Here is a 16,038-nt window from a genome sequence, read left to right on the forward strand (position 1 = left end):
ATGAGTTGTGTCACATTCATTGTTGCCACTAGAGGGCCGTGTATCCACCCAAATCAATAAAACTAAATGCAAACACTTTCAAAAATTAAAATACCAGAGCTGAGCCTCGAATGATACAAAAAATTAATAAATGAGGATCCAAGTACAACAAAAGAACAATTGTTTAACTGAGGTAGCAAAAGTCCGCTAACATAAATGCTAAAAAAATGCTAACTTTTTTCTTAACGATGCTCTTGACAAATGGTTCAAACACATATTTCCACACAAAAATGGCAAAATACACCTATAAAATGAATTACGAATGGATTAAAGAAAACATCAGTTCACACAAAAACTTATGTTAGTCTTAACAGGGAACAGCTGGATTCAGCCATATGAAATGAGTTATGTCAGGTTCATTGATGCCACTAGAGGGCTGTATAGCCACCCAAATCAATACAACTAAATGCAAACACTTTCAAAAATTAAAATACCTGAGCTGAGCCTCGAACAATATGAAAAAAATAATAAATGAGGATCCAAGTACAACAAAATAGCAATTGTCTAACTGATATAGCAAAAGTCCACTAGCTTAAATGCTATAAAATGCTAACTTTTTTTTTTTTTTTTTACAATGCTCTCCACAAATGGTTCAAACACATATTCACACAAAAAACGGCTAAGTATACCTATAAACTAAATTACAAATGCATTGAAAAAAGCATCAGTTCAAACAAAAACTTATGTTGGTCTTAACAGCGAACAGCTGGATTCATCCATGTGAAATGAGTTATGTCATATTCATTGCTGCCACTAAAGGGCCGTGTATCCACCCAAATCAATAAAACTAAATGCAAACACTTTCAAAACAAACCATTACATCACCACTTCAATTAAACCAATACTCGAAGCAGCAAAATGTAATTTGAATCGTTTTTTTTCTAATCGAGTTACTCGATTTAATCGATTAAATCGTTTCATCACTAGTCTGAGTGCTCCTGTATGGAAGCAATATTGAACGACAGTCAAGCCAGACCCAACGCTGCCACCACAGGGCAGTATCCTCCACCATAGAACAAAATACTTTTGGACTTTTTGGATAGTTATTTTGAACTCGTTCGTAACCCAGGGACTACCTGTACATACAAAACAATGGAGGCATGCCCACTTTTCATTTGGAGAAAAATCACAGTGCCCATTAATATTGCACAAACACATTTTTAGTAAACACCACAATTGTTTGATTACGCAGTGATAAGTTTCCGAACAAGTTTAACTCATTAGCTTCCGTTGGCAGGGCAAGACGAAACAAAATTGAACTATTTTTATATTGAGTTCACAGTAAATTTGGCATATTCCCACTTAGAACATTCTTCAAGATCAGGAAACACATCAACAAACACCTCACTGTTCAATCGGCTTTCGCGTTAGTTCATAAACTAACATTAGCCGCCATTGACGACGGTAGACGTCTAGACAATTGGACAGGGAGGGGCAGGTAACAAAGGAGTTAAAAGTTATTCTACTTTTACCAGTCTGTTTTTCCATATAAAAAATACATATTTGTTTAAGTATTGTGTTTGAAGGAGCGTTTTTAGAATGTGTTTTGTGTGTAAAGACGCCCATAGGAAGCGTTTCTTTGCATTTCCGCGACATTTTGTGCAAATTCCAGACAGCGAACGAATGGGCGCGACGTGATTGGACGACAGCGTCGAGGAGGCGGGTTTGGAGCGACACTTCGCACGCTGCGATTGGCTCCTGCCTGATAGTAGGAGGTTACTCTGCGCCGGCGTCCACCCGGCTGCGCAAGAAGCCATTTTGAAGTAACGGCCAATATAACGGAAGATAACGTAAACATCCACAAACGAGCCTTCGAAAAAGGTAAAAAATGCTCCCGAATCCCAAGGCGGCTGCCCGACGCCGCCGCTTCGAGGTGACGCGTCTGGGCTTAAGAAAAAGCTGTTTAACCGAGCTTTTAGCGCGAGGTCACGCTCGCCTCCTTTGCTGTGACGCGGCACTTAGCGGCTAACACTTTGTGGCTAACGATGGCCTTATTGGCAATTACTGTTTCGTTTAACCCGCTTCGCATTTACTTGACATGTGCCTAAATTACCCGAAAAGTAACAATAAAGAGCGCATTACTTGGTAAAAATTGTCTTTCTAGTGACAGGGTTCGCCGAGCTAACTGAACGAGCTCGCGTATCCGCCCTAAGTGAGGCTAACGGTAGCAGCAGTGCTAATTCTGACCCGAGTAGCCGGCTGATGAATCATTTCGAAATTTGACAACTTCCCGCTATTGTTTCGCACTATTTTATTGTATTTTCAGCCGGGTCCGTAGTCGAGGTTTGGTTTGTGTTTCGAGTTTAAAAGGCGAGCAATTTAAAAGGTGAGCAATTAGTGTCGTTCAAGGGTCGCCTGTGGGACAGGAGGCCGCTCTCCGATTAGTCAGAGCTGACAAATGTCACTTTTCAGCAGCGAGGCGGAAAAAGTCGAATGTCTTCGTAAGATTTCGAGGCGAAAAGTAAACTTTTAAATGTCCAACATGGCTAAGAAGTAGTGCTTTCCTCCTTCCCAGATGTTTGCCCTCTAACCCGATTTTTCTGGTCCTCTTGACAGAGTCGTCGCCATGGGGAATATGTTCGCCACCGTTTTCAAGGGCCTGTTTGGCAAGAAGGAGATGAGGATCCTGATGGTGGGACTGGACGCCGCGGGGAAGACCACCATCCTCTACAAGCTGAAGCTCGGAGAAATAGTCACTACCATTCCCACCATTGGTACGAAGGCTGGAAAACATTTGCATGTCTTCCCGGTCTCCTTTAGTTGACAGTCCCTATACGAAATACTGTAATGTTAAGTAATTGTTGTCATTGCTTGGTCAGACACTGCTTATAGAGCTGCAGCTATCGATTATCTAAGTCAGGGGTCCCCAAATTTTTTCCTGTGAGGGCCACATAACTTTTCCCTTCTCTGATGAGGAGCGGGGGTCAGTTTGTAACAGAAAAAGTGTGACGATTGCAGGAGTGCCTAACCCTTAAGTACCTGCAACATGAAGCAATTATCAGAGAATCCCAAAATTTGAAAAATAAGGTCCTAATGAAACCTTTTTTTTTTTTTAATTTGTAAAAAGAAAAGTCAAAATGAATATGTGTAATAAGCTCTCTGATCTCTATAACCCTCGCTAAATCCTGTTTGTTTTTCTCATGGAACCTGCAGATGCATGTGTTGACTTGCATCCATCATTTTTTTTTTTCAAAAAGAATTGTCAAAATTCTGAATTAGTCTCAAAATCGTGAAATTTTAGGTGTATCAAATGTGATACATTTGGCAATAATGGGCTAAATGTGAAAAATTATTGTTTTTCAGAAAGCCACAATCAAATAACACTTTCTGGATTCTTCACGGAACAAAAGTAAATGAAATTAAAATAATAATATAATAATAATAAATAATAATAACACTTTTAATTAAATAGAGAATAACCCTCTCTGGGGTCTTTACAGAAAAAAGCCAGGAAATAACACTATTGAGAAAAAAAAATGAAAATGCTCTCTCGTATTGTTCAGGGGGCCGGATCAAATGTGGAGGTGGGCCGTATCCGGGCCGCAGTTTGCGGACCCCTGATCTAAGTAATTGATTATCAATTAGTTCAAATAATTGAGTAATCGGATTAGGAACATTTAATGCGCTGCAGAATAAATTTTAGGAGATGAAAAACAAAGGCTTGCTAAGAGTGCACTATAGACCTCATAACCTATTGACATTCAATTCGTAAGGGGCCTATTTTCAAAACCAGAACTGCGACCGACCTTAAACCAAAACAGATACCTAACTTAGCCATATATGAGTCTCCATGAGCAGCGGCATCAAAAGATTCAAAGTTGTTCCCTTACAAAATCCCAATTAATCGTTTTTTATTTTAGTATAACAGAACTTAAAATGGCTATTAAATTCTCAGATTTTACACTAGATACACACAAATCACCAAATGCAGACATAATCACCTATATTTTCATGATCCATAGCAATATTTAACATATCAAGATATCATATAGGTTTTTGCCCAAAATAGCAACTTAAATTTTTTTTCAACAGCTATTAAATCACTCAATTTTCACATCAGAAACTTAATACTTGAGGAAGACATGCAGAATCAATTATAAAGAATTTATAAATTGATTATTAATAAATTCTATGTGCAATCACAACTTATTATAGAATAGAATAGCCATTTATTGTCATTATACAGTTGTATAGTTAATTATATAGTTGTAGTGAATGGGGCTAACGGCCGCCTGACGTAAACAAAAGCTTTTCTGTCAAAAATTCTTGTGAATAAATGCTTAAATCCCCGAATTCTTCATAGATATGGAAGTAAAACAGTCTCAATTCTTGGTTAAAAGCAAAGAAACTGTGCAGTTAGCGTTTATTTTACGTAAATATGTCGAAATGCTATTCTGTTGGTGAATAAAGGCTAGCAGCCGCCTGACGTAAACAGAGCTTTTCTGGTGAAAATTCTTGTGAATAAATGCTTAAATCCTCGAAAGTTTGATAGATATGGACGTAAAACGGTCTCGATTCTTGCTTAAAAGCAAAGAAACGGAGTAGTTAGTGTTTATTTTACGTAAATATGTCGGAGTACAGTACTACTCTGTTAGCGAATGAGGCTAGTGGCCGCCTGACGTAAACAGCTTTTCTGGCAAAAAATATTTTGAACAAATGCTTAAATCCCCCAAATTCTTCATAGATATGGACGTAAAAGAGTCTCGATTCTTGGTTAAAAGCAAAGAAACTGTGCAGTTAGCGTTTATTTTACGTAAATATGTCGAAATGCTATTCTGTTGGTGAATAAAGGCTAGCAGCCGCCTGACGTAAACAGAGCTTTTCTGGTGAAAATTCTTGTGAATAAATGCTTAAATCCTCGAAAGTTTGATAGATATGGACGTAAAACGGTCTCGATTCTTGCTTAAAAGCAAAGAAACGGAGTAGTTAGTGTTTATTTTACGTAAATATGTCGGAGTACAGTACTACTCTGTTAGCGAATGAGGCTAGTGGCCGCCTGACGTAAACAGCTTTTCTGGCAAAAAATATTTTGAACAAATGCTTAAATCCCCCAAATTCTTCATAGATATGGACGTAAAAGAGTCTCGATTCTTGGTTAAAAGCAAAGAAGAAGAAAAACGTGCAGTTAGCGTTTATTTTACGTAAATATGAAGTAAAATGCTACTCTGTTAGCGACTGAGGCCAGCGGCCGCCTGAAGTAAACAGAGCTTTTGTGGCAAACATTCTTGTGAATAAATGCTTAAATCCCCGAATTCATCATAGATATGGACGTAAAAGTCTCGATTCTTGGTTAAAAGCAAAGGAACCGTGCAGTTAGCGTTTATTTTACGTAAATATGTCGAAATACAATGCTATTCTGTTGGTGAATAAAGGCTAGCGGCTGCCTGATGTAAACAGCTTTTCTAGTGAAAATTCTTGTGAATAAATGCTTAAATCCCCAAATTCTTTATAGATATGGGCGTAAAAAAGACTCGATTCTTGGTTAAAAGCAAAGAAACCGTGTAGTTAGTGTTTATTTTATGTAAATAAACTAGTAGCCGCCTGACGTAAACAGAGCTTTTCCAGCAAAAAATTCTTGTGAACAAATGCTTAAATCCCTGAATTCTTCGGAGATATGGACGTAAAACAGTCTCGATTCTTGGTTAAAAGCAAAGAAAGTGTGCAGTTAGTGTTTATTTTACGTAAATATGGCAAACGGTGATGCCAATGCAGTAGCGGCTGATTTCTCCCATTGATTTTTTTCCTCACAACGTTTAAAAATGCATGCATAGTACGAACAATATAATAATTACCTTGAATCCTCCAACAAATCACTCCTGAGACAATCCTTCCTGTTTGTATGCGGTACAGCTTCCGTACTTCTTTTAAAAAACCAAGCTTAAATCCGGCTTGGACATGAGCATGTGCGGTCGTTGACTATTACTAAAAGAAGCTCGGACCTCTATTGTAAGGCGTGACGCAAAGAGTGACGAAGTTTCAGGTCAATAGTTTTGAAGTCTATGATTTCACTTTCAAATGAGCATTAAATGTGAATGCAAAATTAAATCCCCAAGTGTTTTTCAAACTACATAGAATTGCGTAATGCACACAACATGTCGCTTTTGCTCCTTAATATTCATGACGTTAGCAATTGTGGCTAGGCGGGTCAACCTCCCGATTGTCCCTAATAGTAAATGAATGCAAATAGTGTATGAATGAGATTTTTACTGAGCTAAACCTACCAATTCTATCCAAAAATGATGTCCCTGGTGCCAAATTCACTGGTAAAGATGTGGAAGAACATACAAATGTTCAGTTAAAGAGATGGCTTGAGTGTCGAGGGCTGATCCAGAGGTAGCTTTTTTATCGACACCTTTTTCTTGTGTACATTGCCTTACGCCACTGACAATAACATTCTCCTGTTTAAACAATCTATCCTTTACCACCATTATGCCCTGTCTTTCTTATATATTATATCCTCTGGTTATCGAACATCTCTGGCCGTTCTTGGGGGCAATTTACATTGCTATTTTTGTGTGGCGATTGCAAATGCTACTCAGTGACAGGCAATGGACACTTTTAATTTTTTCACAAATCTTAATTCTATAATTTATTTACACTTCCCCCTTACTAAAGTTGTTTTTTACAAAAGAAAAGGTCACTGTTTTTATGGTGGCGTGCGTAGCTGGCCATCAGCAGTTGGTCATTTTGGCACGCTATGAATACTGTTATCGGTAAAGGGCTGCAGCTCGTGATTATTTTCGTAGTTGATCAATCAACTAGTTAGTTCAAGTAATCTGATTAGGAACATTAAATGCATTGCAGAATAAATTTTAGGAGATGTAAAACAAAGGCTTGAAAACCAAATAAAATTCCCTACTGTTTTTTCAAACTATGCAGAATTGCACTTTCGTTGAAAAAGACATTAAAATATCTGTTAGTGCTGCAAGGATTAATGGATTAACTCAATTTGATTAGAAAAAAAAGTTTCAATGAGTATTCGTTTAAAGTGCCGTTGTCATGGTTTGTTTTGAAAGTGTTTACATTTAGTTTTATTGATTTGGGTGGATACACTGCCCTCTAGTGGGAACAGTGAATATGACAACTCTGAGCAGCTGAATCCAGCTGCTCCCTGTTAAGAGCACTATAAGCTCAGTTTTTGTTTGAGCTAAGTTTTTTTTTTTTTAATGCATTTGTAATTTAGTTATAGGTGTATTTAGCCATTTTTTTGTGGCAATGTGTTTGAACCCTTTGTTAAGAGCATTGTTAAAAAAGTAGCATTTTTTAGTTTTAAGCTAGCAGGTTATTGCTATGTAAGTTAGACAATTCTTTTGTTGTACTTAGATCCTTATTTTTTCATACTGTTCGAGGCTCAGCTCAGGTATTTTTTATGTTCCTTATCAGATTATTCGAACTAACTAGTTCATCGATTAATCGACTACTAAAATAATCCATAGCTGCAGGCCTAATACTTAAGGTTAGCCTCAAATGGTATTAAAAATAAAATAAAATGAGGATCTAAGTACAACAAAAGAACAATTGGCTAACTTGCATAGTAAACGTCCGCTAGCTTGAATGCTATAAACTGCTTACGTTTTTTAAAAATTAATATTATTATACAATTAGCAAATCGTTCAGACACGATTCCACAAAAAACATCAAACTATACCAATAAACTAAATAACGAATATATGATAAAACATTAGCTTATGTTGGTCTTAACAGGGAGCAGTTGGATTCAGCCATGTTAAATTATATTCATATTCACTATTGTCATTAGAGGGTAGTGTATCGACCCAAACCAGTAAAACTGAATGCAAAAACTTTCAAAACAAACCATAATAACGCGACTAGTTAAATAACTACTCAAAGCAGCAAAACATGATTTCAACCTTTTTATACTGGAGTTAATTGATTCATCGTAGCATCACTATATCAGTGAAATATTGCCAGTCGGTGCCACAGCACAGTCCAAATGAATAGGAAGTCTATTCACCAATGGCTTGAAATGAATTCAACGCTTCTCTGTGCGTGCGCAGGTTTTAACGTGGAGACGGTAGAATACAAGAACATCAGTTTCACTGTGTGGGACGTGGGCGGTCAGGACAAAATCAGGCCGCTGTGGCGCCACTACTTCCAGAACACTCAAGGTCAGTTGCCGCCCGCCCAAGCGCATCTGCACGACACGACGCGTGCGAAGCGCATCTGATGAGCTCCTACGCGCAGGTCTCATCTTCGTGGTGGACAGCAACGACCGGGAGCGTGTCAATGAGGCGCGGGAGGAGCTCTCCCGAATGTTGTCGGAGGATGAGCTGCGAGAAGCCGTTCTTCTGGTGTTCGCCAACAAACAGGTGAGAAGTCCAGAGGTCGAGTTCCTCGTTGGCGAACGACGACAGAAATCCGGCCGTCATGTTTCGGTGCCGGTAACGCAAAACTTTAAAGAAAATGCTCCATTTGTGGAAAAGCTCCAACATTGTTCATTTGCTGCCAATCCCCTCCCTGTCATAATGGATTGGACATCTTTGAGTTATGTACTGATTCATTTAAACTGAGCTGTAAATGCTTATCTTTCAAGTGCCGTAAGAATTGGACATCTATTGCCATCAGAGGGCACCAAAGAGTTATTTTGAACGATATACTTTTCCTGGTTGTAAATAGTACATGTACTACAAGTATACAGAAGTACACGTACTTGTACCGCAAATACAGGTAGTCCCTGGGTTATGAACGAGTTCCCTTCCTACGCTGGCGACATAGCCCGAATTTCCACATAAGTCTGAATTAACCCATAACAAAATAACTATCCAAAAAATTCAAAAGTATTTTAATTTGTTTAATGATGCATGATACACTGCCCTCTGGTGGCAGCGTTGGACTCGTCAGACATGGATATACAGTGCTGCTCGAAAGTTTGTGAACCCCACAGCGATGGTCAGATTTTTTTGTAAAAAAAAACTAAAATAACCTTATTAAATGTTAAGTTATACCCAAATCCACAATACTGACATTCCAAATAATGGACTGAAACAAAAGAAATAGTTATATTGTCATTCTTTATTTAACAAAAGTGGTTGATTTAAGAAAAACTCAGATATCATGTGTGCAAAAGTATGTGAACCCCTTCAGTTAATAGGATATTGCGCCTCCTTTTGCAGAGATTACCTCAACCAAACGGTTTCTGTAGTGACTAATCAGCCTCTCACATCTACTTTGGGGGATTTTTGCCCATTCTTCCTTGCAGAACGCAGTCAGTTGAGAGAGGTTTGATGGGCGTCTGGCATGAACTGCTCGCTTCAGGTCCCGCCACAGCATTTCAATGGGATTTAGGTCAGGACTTTGACTGGGCCAGTCCAGAACACGAATCTTTTTCTTTTTCAGCCATTCCTTGGTTGTATTGCTGGAATGCTTTGGATCATTATCATGTTGCATGATCCACCTTCTGCCAAGCTTTAACTTCAAAACAGATGGCGTCAGGTTATGTTCTAGGATTTGACAATATTCCTCAGAATTCATGATTCCCTGGACTATGTGGAGTTGTCCAGGTCCTGAGGATGAAAAGCAAGCCCAGATCTTGACATTCCCACCTCCATGCTTCACTGTTGGGAGAAGGTTCTTTTGGTGGTATGCAGTGTTGACTTTTCGCCAGACATGGCGGTTTTGGTTGTGACCAAACAGTTCAATTTTGCACCTACATCAGTTGATGAAAACTCTTTTTAATTTAGTCTCAACAACACAACTGTTAAAAAAACAAGAAAAAAACTACTGAATTGATTGATTAGGAAATCAGGTTGAAATAATAGAAAATTCCAAAATGTTGAGGGGGTTCACAAACTTTTGAGCAGCACTGTAGGACAGCTGCTCTCTCCTTTGGCCCACATAAGGCTGTAAGTTTATAAGATAATGAATGTTTGTGTATGCTTCTGTAGTTAGGTTTAGAGCCACAGTTTGTGGAGTTATGTGTAAGAGATTTGCTATGAAAATAGTAAATACGTTAGCATTCGTAGCATTTAAGCTAGCGCACTTTTGCTACTAAATTTACATTTTGAGCCGACGAGATAGCTGTTTGAACAATAATTGTTTTGTGTCAGGTGTTTTATTGATAAAATGTGTGTCGTTTTGAACATAGGTGTTCATATGTGTGCGACAGCTTTACAACTTGTCAAAAGTGATGGAAGGAAAAAGCTTCAAAAAGCACAATTTCCTTGTTTGCTGTCTGTCAAGCTGAACAACTTTACGTTTAGTGAGGACAGAACATGTTGTATTAATAAAATAAAAAAATAGGTACTGTGAGGTACAATAATGTACTGTTTAAGAGACTAAATAAAAAATGACATGAGACAAAATGGCAGACGAGACTCCGGCACCGTAAAGTCGAAATCGCATAAGTCGAATCCGTCGTAACTAAGGGAGTTCCAAAAAATCTATTATTAGATGCATCGCGATTCAACAGGTGACCATTCCATTACGATTCATAAAGGTTTAAAAACGATGATTTTCCCGAATAACTTTATGACAGCCGCTCGTAGCGAAACAAAATTAGAGACATGTCTGCCGCCCGGACAACTTTAGCAGATGCACACACAACGTTATTATGGATGCTACCGGTCGCTAAATGAGAGATTTACTCCTTTTTAAAAGACTGGAAAATATATTTGTGTATGAGACAGGCAGGGACCCGGCGGTCGCGCTTCTGTGCGCAAGTTATTTTTTAAAGCCAGAGGGAAATAGAGGTAGTTTGTTGATCCTTGTCTTTCAATTGTCCAGCAGTAGGTTCAAGTCGTGTCAATAGGGAAAAAGTCCCTAGTGTTTTGCTAAGTCCAGTGTCCGTCCATCAGAGGTGAGTACATGAACCCTCTTGTACTGTTTAGACTTTGTTGTTGTCTTTGAGATGTTACTAGTTAGCATCGAGCGCTATGCTAATTTGCGACACAACTTACTCCAGATGCAGAATGTTTAAAACCAGGATTACCGTAATTTCCCGAATATAAGGCGCACCCGTGTATAATGCGCACCCCAAATTTACTTGTAAAATTTGGGGAAAATTATTGTACCCGTTTATAACGCGCACCCTCATTTTAGCACCAATAAATAGAAGAATACAAGAAAACTGAGCTCGTGTACAGATACAGAGATGTCATTTTACTGACTGGTGAAACACAGCACAAGCATAGCACATTGGTAGTTCAAAACATTACCGTAAACTGACAATATTTACGCTAATAATATGATTTGACAACTTCTCCAACTTACCAGAATCTAGGAGAAAACAAAACGGATGTGACTTTTCTTTTAAAGGCTGCTGTATAACTTGCTCGTTTCCTCATGATGAATAAATGTTTCTTCCATGGATTGATACAGTAAAACTACTGAACTATTGTTATTTGGGTTTGAGTTTCCCGAGGGACCGATATAGTTGACGGACACAGGAAGTGTGTGTCCTTACATTTGTTATGCTCCGAATTGTGGAGCTGCAATAAACGTCGACTCAAATGAGTTCCAGAAACTAAATTCTGTGCTTTATGAAGAGTGGAAAAAAAGCAGAATTTAACACAGACGAAATCATTCGGTGGATTAGTGTGAAGTATTACCGAAACATAATGGTGACGTCATGTACCGTAATGGTCGGCAACGGGTCGCCGCATACGTTTCTTCAACACAACGTGGCCGTGTCAATGAAAAAAAATCGGTTTATATATATATATATGTAATACATATATATTTCTGTCTCCGTCCATGTACCCGTTTATAATGCGCACCATGAGTTTACAAGTTGATTTTGGGGAAAAAAAGTGCGCGTTATATTCGGGAAATTACGGTAAGTGCAGCGGTAATACTACAAACATGCGAAATAGTACAGAAATCTCTGAAAACAAAGTATATTGGTTATGGTCTTATTTCTAAAGACACTTTGTTTGTTTACAGAAAATGTGGAATTCATTCCATCAGTGTAGGGCTGCAGCTATCGAATATTTTAGTAATCGAGTAATCGACAGAAAATTCTATCGATTAATCGAGTAATCGGATAAAACAAATATATTTTTAGGTGAAGAGCAATTATAGATATACATGAGAAAACAAGACATTTTATCATTTTCAGTCAATCAATGTCTTTATTTTTTATGTACAGTATATTGTTGAAAACAGCCAACAATTGCATCTCAGATGTAACTAGAATTTTAAAAAATGACTAATTCACTGCTTTCACTCAAAAAACCTTTAGATCTTATTTTAAAAAAGTATATATATATATATATATATATATATATATATATATATATATATATATATATATATATTATATATATATATAACACACCTAAAAATGCCTTTACGCTTGATAACACACATCACTTAAAAGTTAGGATTTTTTCCCACGTTTTTCAATTAAATTTCTATTTGTGTCAAGCCATTTTTAAGTTCTAGTTAAGTTTTAAGTTAGTCTAAACTGTAAGTCCTGATAGGATTTTGAGTTTTTGCAGTGTTCAAAATAAATGTATGATACAGGCTGTATTGGAGCACATTAGGGACTAGTGCTACTTGGTGTTTTATCCAGCAATGACTACTGAGCTAAAATTGATAGTTAGCATTATTGAGTTTTTATTTGACACCCTCATCACTCCACAACGCTATTAAAGCCTGTATGTAAGACACGTTAGCGACGCATCGAAAGTGGTCTTAATTAATTGAAACCTAGCCCTCCGCAGTGCTAATGTAAGGTGAGCTAGTAGTGACAGTAACCTTAATCTTATACAGTATAATAGCGTTTAGCGCCCTTTATTAGCGCTTAGCGCTCTACTGCTTTAAGATGGCGGCTGTTTGCTAACGCTGCCCAGACGCGGCCTAGTCTGTCATTGTGCATCTAGTTCAACATACATGTGATCTCTATGAGACTCACTGGACGCTACCTGCAACTAACGTAGCATGAGCGGGCTAGTATTTAGCAACGTCGGCGTCGTTTGTAGCGGTTGTCGGCTGCAGTAAGTTTTTTTTTTTTTTTTTTTGCTTCTTCCTCTACGCACGTGACATCAGCGCGTTGTCCCGCATTAAAAGTAGTCCGAGCAAAACGTGATGCTTAGAGCTGTCAAAATAAACGATTACTTGAGGTGAATAAAATTACTCGGATCAGTTTTTAAACTCGAGTTGCTCGAGTATTCGTTTCAGCTCTACATCAGTGTAAATTGGTACTGCCTTTGAAACGGATAATGTTTTTGCACCTTCTTGTGAAAGAGTATTTCAAGGTCAGCTGACTGTTGTATGGGCATGTAGAGAAATAATTAATCGAATCGTAGCACCCTGAATGGTAATCGAATCGTGAGTTGCCTAAAATGGCACACCCCTAGTCGTAACCCGGGGGCTACCGGTATACAGAAGTACACGTACAGTACGGTACTCAACGACCAATCCATTTTGACTGGGAGGGGCAAATGAACATCAATCCAAATGGATTGGACGTCACTGGCACTCGAACAAAAAGTCTGTATTCCGGTTGATATGAATTAGATGTTTATCCTTATCCAGGGTAATAACCCTCTGAAAGCTAACACCAAACGGTTTTCCTGAGTAAACGCAGGGCTAACATCTAATGAGTGTGTTGTCGCCGGGCAGGACCTGCCGAACGCCATGAACGCGGCGGAGATCACAGACAAGCTGGGCCTGCACTCCCTGCGCCAGCGCAGCTGGTACATCCAAGCCACGTGCGCCACCAGCGGCGACGGCCTCTACGAGGGCCTCGACTGGCTCTCCAATCAGCTCAGGAACCAGAAATGAGCGTTCGCCGCCGACGCGCTCCCCCGACCGACCGACACGTCTTTGTTGTTTCTTTGTTCTCTCCCCACGTGGCGCAGCCCCACTTTTGGGCTCCGCGCGACCGCCCCCAATCCCCGCCCTATTTCCTCCCCTCCTCCTCCTCACTCGTCTCGGGGGTCGCCGTGGGCTGGGACGGGAAGAACGCTGGCGTGCCTTTTTACACCTGTGCGGCTCCCCAAACTCCCTCTCGGTCTGCCCCGCCCCCACCCAGAGGAAGCATGGTTTTCATGGCCCCGGCCCCCGACTGTATTACAGCACCAATCGCTAGATGTCATTTCACTCCCGTAAGAAGCATTTAACCTGTATCAGGTCACTGTCGACACCCCGCTACCCTTTCTCCCTTCCTTCCTCCCTCCTTCCTGTCAAGCTGTCAATCATGAAAAACATGCTGTCTCTGAACCCGTGCCCCCGCCCACCCCTCACAGCACAAGGCGCGTTTGCGGGAGGAGTCCGGCGCGGACTCGACGAGACTTTGTGACGAGCTTCGTTGTCAAAACGTTTTTCTTCTTCTTCTCGCTGTCACTCGATCTTGATTCTATTTGTACTTTTGACTGCGCAAACAACCAAAAGCATCCCCGGCAGTTTCCACGTCATCCGCAAAAAAAGAAAAGCAAAGGAAGAGCGTCCGGCAGCTGGGACGGCACGTCCGGACACCCTACAAGATGGCCGCGCGCGCGCGCCACCCGGGCAGCGAGCGAAGGTGGCGACCGCCGCCATGATTGTAAATGTGTAAACTGTTTGTGTGGGCTTCCCTGATTACGCAAGAAGAAAATAAAACAATTTGATTTCCCCCCCCAAAAACGCGCCGTGACGTCAGCACGCACGCACGCACGCACCACCAACACTTTTTGCAACATAGGACATAAGCGAGGCGCGGCCGCCGCCAGGTGGCGACAAAGAAGCACAATTGGAGAAGGTTCATTTTGCAGCGCAGTCAGCTTTTTTTTTTTATTATTAGCAAAATAGCTTGATTTCTACTTTAATTTCATGATGCAACTTTTATTTAATTGTCATTTTCAAGATAAATTGTAAAGAAATAACGTTTCAATTTTCATTCTAATAAATGCGTATTTGTGCAACAAAGTAGTTTACTGAAATATTTGCGTTTTTCTTTATAGTCTCCAACCACCGACATTTGTACAACCTTAATATCTGAATTCAATGGAAACCATTTTCAGACGAAGTTAGTACCATATTAAGTTTTTACTACTATTAAGAATACTCACAAAAATAACATTTTTCTATACAGTATTGGCAAGTTTTGACATTTGTAAGAAAGTATACGGAGTAGGGATAAAAGTAATGCTAACATAACTACATAATATGAGAAAAAAATGTTATCATTTTATGTAATATATTAGTTTGTCATATCTTTGTTACAGAATACAGTGCTGGGCAAAAGTATTGGCACCCCTGCAATTCTTTCGGCTAATGCTCAATTTCTCCCAGAAAATGATTGCAATTACAAATGCTTTGGTTGTAATATATTCATTAATTTTGCTTGCAATGAAAAAACACAAAAGAAATTTTTAAAAATAAAAATAAATCATTGTTTTTAAACAAAACTCCAAAAATGGTCTGGACAAAAGTATTGGCGCCCTTTGAAAAATCAGGTGATGCTTCTCTAATTTGTGTAATTAACAGCACCTTTTACTTACCTGTGGCACATAACGTGATAAGAACTAAATCACACTAACAGGCAGTTAAAATGGATTAAAGTTGACTCAATCTCCGTCCTGTGTCCTTGTGCGTGCCACATTGAGCATGGAGAAAAAAAAGACCAAAAAACTGAGGACTTGAGAAGCCAAATTGTGAGGAAGCATGGGCAATCTCAAGGCTACAAGTCCCATCTCCGAAGACCTGAATGTTCCTGTGTCTACTGTGCGCAGTGTCATCAATAAGTGTAAAGCCCATGGCACTGTGGTTAACCTAGATGTGAACGGAAAATAAAAATTGCCAAGACATTTCAACGAAAGCTTGTGTGGATGGTGGATAAAGAACCTCGACTCACATCCAAACAAGTTCAAGCTGTCCCGCAGTCCAAGGGTACAACATTGTCAACCCGTACTGTCCATTGGCGACGTGTTTGAATGAAACGGGACTCTATAGTACATAGGTGTCAAACCAATTCCACAAAGGGCCAAGTGGGTGCTGGATTTTGTTCCAACCGATAACGCGCAAACTGTTTAACCAATTATTTTCTGTTGAAACAAG

General features: G+C 39.4%; 1 protein-coding gene across 1 annotated transcript; it reads left to right on the plus strand.

Moving 5' to 3' along the window:
- The first annotated feature begins 1,696 nt into the window (after window positions 1-1,696).
- LOC130909806 (ADP-ribosylation factor 1) lies at window positions 1,697-14,625 on the plus strand. The gene is made up of 5 exons (XM_057826668.1): window positions 1,697-1,860; window positions 2,596-2,753; window positions 8,058-8,168; window positions 8,245-8,369; window positions 13,624-14,625. The coding sequence occupies exons 2-5, from the start codon at window positions 2,606-2,608 to the stop codon at window positions 13,783-13,785; spliced, it is 546 nt and encodes a 181-aa protein (XP_057682651.1). The 5' UTR covers window positions 1,697-1,860; window positions 2,596-2,605; the 3' UTR covers window positions 13,786-14,625.
- Window positions 14,626-16,038: the final 1,413 nt, after the last annotated feature.

Source organism: Corythoichthys intestinalis, chromosome 21, assembly GCF_030265065.1.
Source record: "Corythoichthys intestinalis isolate RoL2023-P3 chromosome 21, ASM3026506v1, whole genome shotgun sequence".
In the NCBI taxonomy this organism is placed as follows: Eukaryota; Metazoa; Chordata; class Actinopteri; order Syngnathiformes; family Syngnathidae; genus Corythoichthys; species Corythoichthys intestinalis.

Bases quoted from the DNA above. Each gene is read 5' to 3' on its own strand.
- LOC130909806 (XM_057826668.1), top strand. From the start codon at position 2,606: ATGGGGAATATGTTCGCCACCGTTTTCAAGGGCCTGTTTGGCAAGAAG. The intron at 2,754-8,057 runs GTACGAAGGCTG...GTGCGTGCGCAG, and splicing joins CACTACCATTCCCACCATTG to GTTTTAACGTGGAGACGGTA. The intron at 8,169-8,244 runs GTCAGTTGCCGC...TCCTACGCGCAG, and splicing joins CTACTTCCAGAACACTCAAG to GTCTCATCTTCGTGGTGGAC.